Source organism: Sparus aurata, chromosome 6 (genome assembly GCF_900880675.1).
Source record: "Sparus aurata chromosome 6, fSpaAur1.1, whole genome shotgun sequence".
In the NCBI taxonomy this organism is placed as follows: Eukaryota; Metazoa; Chordata; class Actinopteri; order Spariformes; family Sparidae; genus Sparus; species Sparus aurata.
Genome location: NC_044192.1, coordinates 15191001 through 15202338, shown reverse-complemented (window position 1 = coordinate 15202338; position 11338 = coordinate 15191001). Strand labels below are relative to the sequence as shown.

Genomic DNA, 11338 nt, shown 5'->3' with positions numbered 1-11338 from the left:
GTGACTTAGTCGATGGTTCCTCTGAGAGTTAATTAGTGAATAATTATCAGCTGCTTCATGGTGTGATGACGTGAGTTTACAAGAAATAAACTGTGTGTGTGTGTGTGTGTGTGTGTGTGTTTGAGTCGCTCTGCTACATGCAGGTCATCATTTCCCTGTCTTCTGATCGAGGCTGATTAGGATCGTCTCAGTTGAGCAATCGCACCTCTGACATTTCCAGAGAAAGCAGCTCGTTCTTGTCAGCGCGCTGCTGCTGCTGCTACTGCAGGATGTGTCACTGCTGCGTCCCACGCTGATAACACACACTGCTGCATTTCACATGAGATGCAAACTCACTTCCTTCAGTCCGCTCAGACACGCACACACACACACACACACACACACACACTGATGATCCGCACAGCCACAGGCAACATACACACTCACGCACACACATGGAGGCTACAGCTCACCCAGAGGATCAGAAGGAAATCACCGGGAAGAAAACTTCTGGGCAGTCAGTGTGTGTGAGCGGGCTGGATGCAGTGTGAGAGCTCGCTGAAGGTTTCAGAGCAGTTTGATCTCAACATCTCAACCTGCGACAACAGGAAATGAGAGGGAGAGAAAGAAAGAGCGCCAGGGACAGAAGTGAAACCTGCGTCGATGAAGGTAAGAGCTGCTTTTATGCTGTCAAGTTTGTCGTTACTTTTAAATTGGACAAGAATTTGGATAACAACAATCTAAATCCAAAGAAAAATGCAGCCACTAACTTACAAATCAGGCCCGTGTGTTATCTGAACGCAGGGTTGCACAGTGAAAGATGGGCAGCCCCTTTGTGCTGCACCAACAAAGAACTGCAAATATCTATACAGTTATGAATATACATGTATACCAGGAGATGATTCAGCAACAGATATATAATATAGCATTTATGGATGTGATACAAAACACTTTAATAATCACAGCAAACTTTAAAAGCATTCATCCACCAGTATACATCATTAAAATCCCGTATTTTAAAAGCTGTATTTTTCTAAACCAACCTAACGGCTGGTTGTTAGACACTGAGACACTGTTTGTATCTGTGGTTACGTGTCTGACACCAACCTGTATTTACCTGTATTTATCTGTATACTCTGCTGTCCTCTCTGTATTTGAACAAACTCAGATATATTTCATGCACCCATACACTTTTTGATTGGGAGCTTTTATGTTTTCTCCAAGAGAATAGATACTCATTTGCAAATACATAGATTTCTTTTCTTCTCTTTTTCTTTGTTTTACTTAGATTTGACCTTGAACCTGAACTTGACGCAGTGTTGTGCTCTTTGTTATGGCCTAGTTGGATGTATTTTGGGGATTTACTTCAATATTCTCGTTGAGATTAAGAATCTCTTTTATGTGGGAGTCCTGGCCAAGACAGCAACATGAAGGAACAAGCAACAACTTAAAACAAACAACAAAAATGTTCTAATTATATCACGGTTTGTCATATATTTAAATGTTGATATCGGCTTTTAATGTTATTCATGATCAGTGAATGTCATCCGTTGAAATGTGTTTGTATGAAAAGGCGTGTACACTTTATTAGGGTTGTTCGAGTAATGTTTTTAGATGAAAAAATATTGATTTAAAAGTATTTCCTCTGTAAAACGTTATAGTTAATCAGTCACAGTTTTAGTACCACCGCTGCTGTCTACTCCTCCAACCTACCAGAGAATACAAGTTATAAGGAAGCTTCCTGTTGGCATTAAAAGTTGACATCATCATATGTCATCATCCTTGTGCCTCTGCAGCTTCAACCTCGCCATGCTCCTCGACTGTCTGAACTGAGGTGATGGAGAGCTCACAGTCGTCCACGGTGAGGCGGCGAGCCTGGATCAACAGCAGCCGGCAGTGGCCCACTCTGGAGCCCCTGGACCCCGACGGGCCGCTGTGCAGCCTCCCCTCTGCCTCTATAGCAGACGACGATGTCTTTTCTGACGGTGAGTCCAAACTGAGGAGAGTGTGAGAGACTCCTCCACGGATCTGTATCCACTGATGGAATGTACTTTTACTTAATCACAATTTTGAGATACTTCTACTTAATTAGGTTTTCTGCTTCTCTATACTTCCACTTCTTTACATTATGAGGCAAACTTTGTACTTTTTACTCCCCTTCATTTATTTGATAATTTTAGTTACTGGTTACTTTGCAGATTGAAGCTGTATCAGAGCCATGATAACCAAGATTTTGAAATTATTTCATTTTATCAGCATTTAGATATAAAAAAACCCCCACTGATTCTGCTAATCAGAGATGGATTGTAACAAAGTACATTTACTCAAGTACTGTACATAAATACAGTTTAGAAGTACTTGTACTCTACTTCAGTATTTTCATTTTCTGCTACTTTATACCTCCACTCCTCCATGGCATTATAAGGTAGGTACTGTACCTTTTACTCAACTACATGTATTTGAAAACGTTAGTTACTACATCAGAGCCAAAGTATTAACTTTTCTAATTGATTTAACATAGATCACAAAAAAATGAAACCCTTATTGTCGAGGCTTAACTAAAGGTTTGAGTGATGTAACTCAGTTCATTTACTCAAGTACTCTCCTTGAATTCAATTTAGAGGTGCTTTTTGTGCTACTTTATACTCCCACTCCACGACATATTGGATGCAAATATTGTACGTTTTACTCCATTACATGTAGTTGATAACTTTATTTAAGGTTAATTTGCAGGGTGTAGCGACATCAGAGCCAAAGTACCACATTTACCTGTGATAGGGTTAAAAAAAACAAAACAGGAAAGTCACTTTAACTTTTGCCAAAGTAATATTTTGACACAATATCTTTACTATTATTCTTGGGTAGTTTTTACCTCACTGTCTTTATCTGCCGCCTCTGATTAAGTATTTGTAGTATTAAGGGAAGTTGTGCCCAGTTCATCATCACAGTAGTTTCTTTTATTACAAATCTGACATGAAAGAAACTTGGATCACTTCTTTTTTTTGCATTATTACGTCAAGGCGATCAAAGGTTCCACTTTTTCAGTGCAAACGTCCAAAAGTTTTTATTTACAGTGTGCCTGTTGATTTTTAAAAAGGCCTCTGTGAGACAGAGGAATAGAACACGAAGATGTTTTATTTCATGAGGATTGTTTATAATGCTGAAGTGTTGTACATCTGTGATTTCCACAGGATGCTTCACAGGAAAGATCGAGAACTGGCTCCTGGGTTGTGGGTGAGTCAGCTCGCTTTACTACTTTTTGTTCTTTGTAAGATGATATTTTTCGAGCACTAGCTTGCACTCTGAAGGACGAGGCGTCAGTCACTGGAAACTGGTTTAACAAACAGTAATATGAAAGTGGAAACTCTGTGAGGTCAGGTGTTCCAAGGAAGACGGCGCAGTAAGGTAGCCACAGCTTTGTTTTCACCACAATGGCCTTTAGATGATGCATTTTTACAGCTTTGTTGGAAAAACAACAAGATTTTTGTTTAGTTCTTTGCAACCAGAGAAGTAAATGCAGCTTTTTAAGGCAACGTTGATTATGGAAAAAAATGTTCAGCAAGCCTTCCTGATGCTCTGTCACCAAGGACGCTCCAGCCCTTTGACTTCTTCAAAATTTCCTTGTGGTTTGGTCTAAGAATAATTACATAACTAGAAGGAAATAACAGTTCCTTCTTCCTGTTTTGCAAGTGATTAGAGGAAACAGTTCAGTACACACATGTTGACATTAGTTAATGTCTCTTATGTCAGTCAATGACAAGGAAGCAGCACTGGTGGCTCTCAGTGAGGTTCTGCATGTGTCATGAATTGGAGCAAATACAGTAAAAGGAGAGGTGTGATGGCTTCTGAGAACTCAGCACCAAAGTGGCTGCATATTTTTGGAGGTGTTAAGGCTAATGCCTCCCTGCATGTGAACATTTCTGCATGAGGAAGTTGACAGAAAGCCTGTTGAGAGCTGATTAGAGAACAGATCTAACAAGCACATACTGTCGCTAGGCAGCTATCATACTGCAGATGAGGCCGTCTATGCAAACACGGCCACTTGTATGAGAGAAGCAGCATGCAAATGTCTGTTTAAGCATGAAATATTGGGATGTATCTTACAGGTCAGAGGCCCGCTCAGAAAACTTTGCTCAGCTGAGTTTTGGTGAGTATGAACTGAGAAGAAGGAACAATGTGCCGTTGAGCAGCACTGGTCAATTTTATCGGAGCAAAAAAACTCCTGCACACTGTTTTTCTTGCAATCAGGGATATTTAATACACTTTTATTTAACACTTTAATTTCCTAAAAGCGCTCTGTATACAGAAATTGTGTTATCAAATTTCCCTGATTCTATCTGGGCAGTATGCGCGAGCCTTTTTGTTCTAATTTTGTCGACCCTGGGTCTTCACCCACACTTGTGTCGATCCACAGGTGTGGGAAGGTTTTGCACAGTCAATTTTCTGTGCACTGTCATGCACTTAACAAATGTACTGTCTGCCTGCAGTAAATGCAAATCAACTCCAAAGTGCACAGTTAAAAAACAAAAAGGGTTTTCTTTTCTCTTAAACTCTGTCCGCACACACCAGCAGTGGTGGAGCAAGTATCCAGACTCCCTTTACTCAAAGATGCACAATGTTGTTTTGGGAAATAAATTTTAATCAGAAGAGATTTTTGACAGATTTTTTTACGCATACACCAAAATTAAACCAAGTTAAGAAACTTTCTCTCCATTTTCATGAGTGAATAAACTGAATAAACAAACTGAGCTTAAAGGGCAACACAATTTCATCCTGCTTTACTTTGTTTATATGTGGCGGACCATGACAAATTTCCAGCTTCAAGCAGTGTTCTGGGGACCTTATTTTCCTCCAAGATTTGATGACTTTCATGGTGCCTTTTTTTTTTAACTGTAAAGGGTGACAGTCTGTTCTCATGTACACAAAAGTTGTCTTAAATCATTGACTTTGTGTCTGTTGTTCAGAGTCTGTGCTGAAAGGCCACCACTGTGACGATGAGCTGGGTCTTGGTGCTGATGGTAAGTCCACACACACACACACACACACACACACAAACACAAACACGCACGCACGCACACACAAACGCACACAGACACACACACACATGCACGCACACACACACACACACACAAAGAAAACTAACAAAGCAGTAAATGTCCTTGTAGGAAAATAAGGCGCACATCATGAATGTTGAAACAAGCTCATGCTTTGTCATGCTGCGGATATCAGTGGAAATGTGTCACGGAGATGTCCAGTGTTTCGCAGTATTACTGTACCTCTGCCAAGAAGGACATTTTTTCAAATGGGGAAGTTCCTTTTTTAGAAAATACCTCAAAAGTTGTTTCATAACAGACGCTGACTACACTGACTGTTCATACACAGCCTTATCAGGAAAGGAAAGCTAAATAAAGGTCAAAACATCACATTATTTTACAATTCAAGTGGTAAAGACTAACAGCAGAATGACATAATGCATTTTCATTTAATTGCTAAATGGTTGTATGTCTTTTGGTTGACAAAAATAACCTTCCCTAAACATGACATACAGTATGAATTCATTTTTGAGACGTGTGTAATAAAAAAAAAAATCTTCTGTTTTGTTTCAGCGTCTGTGTTAAATGGTGGAGAAGTTACATCTGAAGCTCAGTGAGTAGTAACTTGACAAGAAATGTTAGTGAATGTTAGTCCGTGTTGCTTTAATCATCATACTGACAGAGGTCATGCTGAACAGTTCATCCAGGAGGGAGAGGAACTGTCTTTGATGGGTCTCGTATTTTAATTCAAATCTAGTCTCACAATCCAACAGGCATGTTTGATTTAACTGCCCCACCCACCACTAACACCACCACCAACACCACCACCACCACAGTTAGCTGAAGCTGAGTGTCTTCACTGATATTTATAGGTCCCGGTTGCACCCCTGCATGCTGAGGCTGTTTTTAAACTGAAAAAATGTATATGAGATGGCACTTGTTAATCACGTGACTATAACGTTTTAAAAGAATCATCAAAGACAATCTACTTAATCAATACTAAAGAAGCTAAACTTGACAGTCTGGACTTTTGGTAACTTTCGTCTCCCTCCCTCTGTGCTTACCATGAAGCCTCGCACAGTATCCTTCCACCAGTCAAGGTCACAGCAGACTCACCAGGTCAGTGGCAAAACCTCTTTCTTGTTAAATGTGACTGTATCGTAAAGTTACTGTTAAGATTCATACTTCAGACAACTGAGTGTTTCTTCCACGCCTGACGTGTATGTTACTCTAACTTTTCACGTGTCGCCTACAGCACCCCTCGTCAGGCGCTATGTCTGCCGATGGTGAACTTGGGCCACAGCATGGCCTCCAGCTGCCTCTCCTCCTCCACCTGCAAAACTACATCAAGGTGAGACTGCAGCCTGAATAACCTGCTTGACAATTTGCAGCTTTTCAGATCAGCTTTTCTCTTCAACTTCTCTCTTTGTGTTTGTTTTTACCTGAATATTACAATATACGTGTTCTGTATTTATTGCATTTAACAGTGACATCCTTTTTCTGCCTCCACGGCAGCGATAGGCCAGAGGTACTATGTTTTCAGGTTCTTTCTTGAGAGCGCAATATCTCAAGATGCTTTGAAGAGACAAACACATGGACTAAAGAATGAACTGATTAGAATTTTGCGGTCAAAGGTTAAGACCACTGTGACCTCACAAAACACATTTTTGTCCAATACTGAACAAATCCTTTTATGATTATGACAACATTTTACATAAATATCTACTAGGATAGAATGATGAAGTGATGACAGGTTATATCCAAAAGGTCAAAGGTCAACTTCGCTGTGACATCATAACATTCAGCAAGATAGGAAGGAGCATATAAAATGTCAACGACATTTGTGAAACATCCTATTTGCAATTTTCGCTTCTTTTGTCCAAACAGTGGGCTGAAACCCAAAGAGTCCTATCATAAATGAAAGCAAAAGAAAAAGCAGGAAATGTGTCCATTTAAGAAGCTTGAACCAGCAAATGTTTGATGTGTTTGCTTGAAAAATGATTGACACATTTAAACAATAAAAATAGCTGATGATTGACTGCCTTTTTCGATGAAATACTGATCAATTGACTTATCATCACAGCTTTATTTGCAAACATCTTGCAACTAGCTTAATGAAGATTACACGTTATTTGTGAAGCCCAAAATCACAAATATGCCTCATGATTCTAAACAACTGTATCTCTCCTTTGTTTACATGCACACCAGTATATCAGAGGTCCTGCAGATGTGTTCGGAGGATGCGGAGGAGACGCTGTACGAGCTGGGCTTCGGCAGCGATGAGCCACAGGTCACAGTTCGAATCCCTCCTCGCTTCTTCACCTTCCCCTCTCTGGCCGAGGGCATCAACTTCCGCCTCTTCCTGGACTCCCAGCTGCGGCGGATACGAGAGGAAGACCCCAGCCTCTCCCTCGCCAGTAAGTCTATGGAGTCAGAGCGCCGTATGAATTTGTATATAATAGGTTGATGAGTGATACGGTGAAATGATTCTGGGATGCAGCATATGAGATCCATCCGACTCGTATTGATAAACATTATATTCTTCCCACAGGTCGTTTCAGACAGGTGCAAGTGCTCACGGCGATGGCCAACGCTTTCTACTCCCTCTACTCTCATGTGTCGCGCACTCCTCTGCAGAAACTGGCCACACCAGAGTTCAGCTTCTCCTCGTCCCCCGTGGAGAGGATCGAGCGTTTCAGGAGCACCGTCCGCAGCGAGCCGCGGTCTCCTGTCGAGAGGCTGAAGGACACCGTCTCCAAGATGTGTCTCTACACAGGCTCTCCTCGCGGGTCAGACTCCACCTCCCCGCAGCCGTCGCCCAAAAAAAGGTCCAGCCTCCCCGATGTTGTGGATATAGTCCTGGAGAAAGTCAAGATCGGGGTGAGCAAGAAGCTGGATTTGGAGGACTGTAACGGGAGTAATTCAGATGCGGATGCGAGCCCCGTCACGGGTGGTGATAAATCATGTGGCATTGGGAAAGAGGAGCAAACACAGCAGACTGTGGCGGACACAGAAACTCTTCAAAGTGGAAATCAAAACTGTGAGATGCAGGGCGGTAAACAGACAGATAATGTCCATGCTGATGAAAAAGGCATCAGAGCGGCAGATCTCGACAGCGGGACTTACAGAACATCCCTGGCGTCGTCCTTGTCGGGAGAAACTGTGATAGAAAAAGATCATCAGCTTCTTTCGTGTCAACCAGAGCTGGACTCAACTCAGACCGAAACGGAGACGCCAAATCTGAAACCAGTTGCCAAGGTTACGTATGATCTAATCTGCCCGCAGATAGTCGAGCGTACGCACCAGGCGCCTTTCAGCACACATTGTCTGAAAACAAACACTCCCGTCTCCTCGGTGACAGAAAGCATAGATAGATCACATCCTGGATCGCAAGCTGCTGCCTCTGAGGCCTCACACATAGGTGCATCAGCATCACTTCCTGTCACAGCCTCCGATGGCAGCTTCACCCAGTGCTACATCACTGTCACGGGCTCGGAGGGTGACTCGCCGGATTCCGGTCCTGCTTCGACCGTCCCACCCATCCTGACTTGTGAGGAGCCGCGTAGCAAGAGGTACCTGAAGCCACTGACACAACAGGGCCCGGGGCAGGTTTCCACTAACCTGCAACAGCTCAACTCCTTTGAGCTGGAGGAGGTACAGTAGTTACAACAGACCTGCACATGTACAGTATATGTATGGAACGACAGGCTCGAGCAATGATGGAAAAAGAGATAGCCTGGTTAAATTACAAAACTGCTGCAGATAATTTATTTGTCGTATTTAACTCGTGCGGCTCCTTTTTGAATAGACCACATGTATTTATTTTAAAGGAAATTCGCCTCGTGTTGTGTCGCACTGTAGTGCCTAGCGCGTCCATTTCATTATTAATATTATTATTACAGGTTTTCTTCATACCTGTAGTGCTGTTTAACCATCCAGACTGGTTTGGTGAGAGTAGTGGAGATATCCACAGTAGAGATGTCGGCCTCAGATGGCACTGGGCAACCCCCCCAAAAAAAAAACAACTCAACAGCAATGTTTCTTTCCAGAAATCATGACTCAGTGACTCAAGATAATCCACAGACGTTTTTGTGAGCATTTTCGCATAGGAACTAACTTTCTCTCTACCGAGCTGCATCCGCAAAACCAGATCACAGTTGGAATGACGCATGAGAGGATGTCGACATTAATCGTGTCCTCAGTTGAGCTGTAACGTTAGCTAGACTGCTTAGCTCAGTTGGCTAGCCTCCTGCCCATTATATTTGAAAGAAGGCAGGCATTCTGCGGTCATCTCGATGGATGGATGCAAATATGTGTCATTCATTTTGTGGGTGAACCATCAACTGCCAAGATTTTTCTTTCAGGCAGTTTTTCCCCTTGTCTTTTATGCTGAATAGGTCGTTTTCAGAATCATTTTGAGTCTTCATTTGTCATACAGGCACAAAACCAGTAAACGGAATGGATTTAGGTCAGGCTGTTATTTATCAAAAGGATTAGACCGCTCATTCTTTTTATTTCATCACTGAATGGGTTTAAGTAGTGTAGTTTAGTTTATGACACAGCATCCAGTGATGACAAAACAACACATTGCTCAGCCTTAATGATGTATATTTTCATGATATTTGTACAAGATGCAGAACAGTCATACAGTATGTATTATAATTCGCATGTCTCCACAGGTGCATAGTGCAGGAGAGGAAGATTTTGGACAAACAACCTACCAGTTTACCGAAAAACATCAGTACAAAGGTGCGGTATATTTGTGTTTGTCATGTGTTTGACATTTCTTGAATGAACGCAGGTCGCAGGCAGTCGTTACAACTGTTTCTCTGCTACGCTGCGCCCGTGTCTTACAGGAACATGACAATTGTTTGTGTGGTCACCAAATTGCTGAGTCCGTTCACAACAAAAACAGCATTCAGCCGGTTCAAACGGCTCTAAATGTGAGAAGAGAAAGGGCGTCGCCAGCTGCCGCTACCAGAACACTTCCCCTCAGAGTTTACACAAGAATATTTATAGAAATGCACAAACTCATTTTTGTGTGTTAAAAAAAAAAATCTAATCTTGTTAACTGCACACTAGTTGTTGTATTTAGGTCAAACATGACGTGAGGAATTGAATAGTTTAGACAAATGTATGTAAATAAAGGATGAATGTGTGAGCACGTGTATATGGTTCATTGAGCAGGTGTACTGTGCATGCCTTTGTGTGTCTATTCAGGTCAGACCCCAGCTGCAGTTGTGCTGTGGTGTACAGTGCATGGAGTTGTCTGATTGTGTTTGTGCCCCTTATGTAGGTGAAGTTATCCGTGGCGACAGCATGCAGTCAGACAGCAGCGGCTACGCGGACGAGGAAGTCGGCCTCACACACAGCAGATGACAGAAAAAGATAGAGCTTCGTGTCATTAATATTTTCTCACCCGTGGAATTTTTTCCTGCACTGAAGATTCGAGTTTCTGTGACTAAGTATTTGGAAAATGCATCCAAGCAAGGACCACCAGTAAAACAGGCCCTGAAGATTGAAATCTCATGGTACTGTAAGAGACTGGGTGACGCGTGAGACTTTCAAAGGCGACCTACGCCGAAGAAGCTTTTGTATCCCGATGTGAACGGTTTCTGCCTAGAGCTCTTACTGAAAACACAATATTGTAAATAATTGAACATAAAACTATTCTTCTAGGTCTTTATGAAATGTTGTGTGGATCTTATGTTATTATGCCTCTGCAAGGCATCTTATTTATTTAATTCTTGTAAACTTTAACAGAGGAGCAGCCGGAAGCATCTTGATTTGAAACATCACAAACCGGTATGGTTTGTGCACGGCCCAAGACAGGAAGGCTATACATCACTGATACCAATGTACGGAGTTGAAGTGGGATGTCTGCACAGAGCCAAAAGGATACTAAAAGCCACAGTCTGTAGTATCCACTTCCGTACCAGCAGAATATGGAGCAGCTTCATTCCCCACACTCTTCAAATGATCATCAACACTCAATTATGTGAACTACTTTTGTTTCTGTGTGAATTTAGCGCAAAAAAAAATCAAACGTAGTTTCTTTGGTGTTGTAAAAATGATAAATAAATTTACCTTGAACCTTTATTTGCGGGTTGTCTGTCAGTCCCATTCTTGTGAATGTGATGTCTCAGAAACACGTTGAGGGAATTTCATCATATTTGGAAAATAGATCAGTCCACTCGGACTCAAGAACGAACTGATGAGGTCTTAGAGGTCGAGGTCACTGTGACCTCACAGGACATTTTTTCATCTTACACAAATGTCTTATAGGATAAAATGAAGTAATGACGTTTTATATCCAAAGGGGTTAA

At 41.9% G+C, this 11338-nt stretch overlaps 1 protein-coding gene across 3 annotated transcripts; it reads left to right on the top strand.

Annotated features, from left to right (window-relative positions):
* The first annotated feature begins 277 nt into the window (after positions 1–277).
* tespa1 (thymocyte expressed, positive selection associated 1) lies at positions 278–11111 on the top strand. Of its 3 annotated transcripts, none has more exons than XM_030420328.1 (12): positions 278–648; positions 1776–1964; positions 3171–3213; positions 4086–4126; positions 4944–4997; positions 5586–5625; positions 6084–6131; positions 6268–6363; positions 7221–7429; positions 7564–8584; positions 9692–9761; positions 10309–11111. In XM_030420328.1, the coding sequence occupies exons 2-12, from the start codon at positions 1817–1819 to the stop codon at positions 10402–10404; spliced, it is 1866 nt and encodes a 621-aa protein (XP_030276188.1). In that variant the 5' UTR covers positions 278–648; positions 1776–1816; the 3' UTR covers positions 10405–11111. The 3 variants fall into 3 exon arrangements, with proteins under 3 accessions (XP_030276188.1, XP_030276187.1, XP_030276189.1); XM_030420327.1 differs by having other exon boundaries at positions 283–648; positions 7564–8666; XM_030420329.1 differs by lacking the exons at positions 278–648; positions 4086–4126 and having other exon boundaries at positions 1813–1964; positions 7564–8666.
* Positions 11112–11338: the final 227 nt, after the last annotated feature.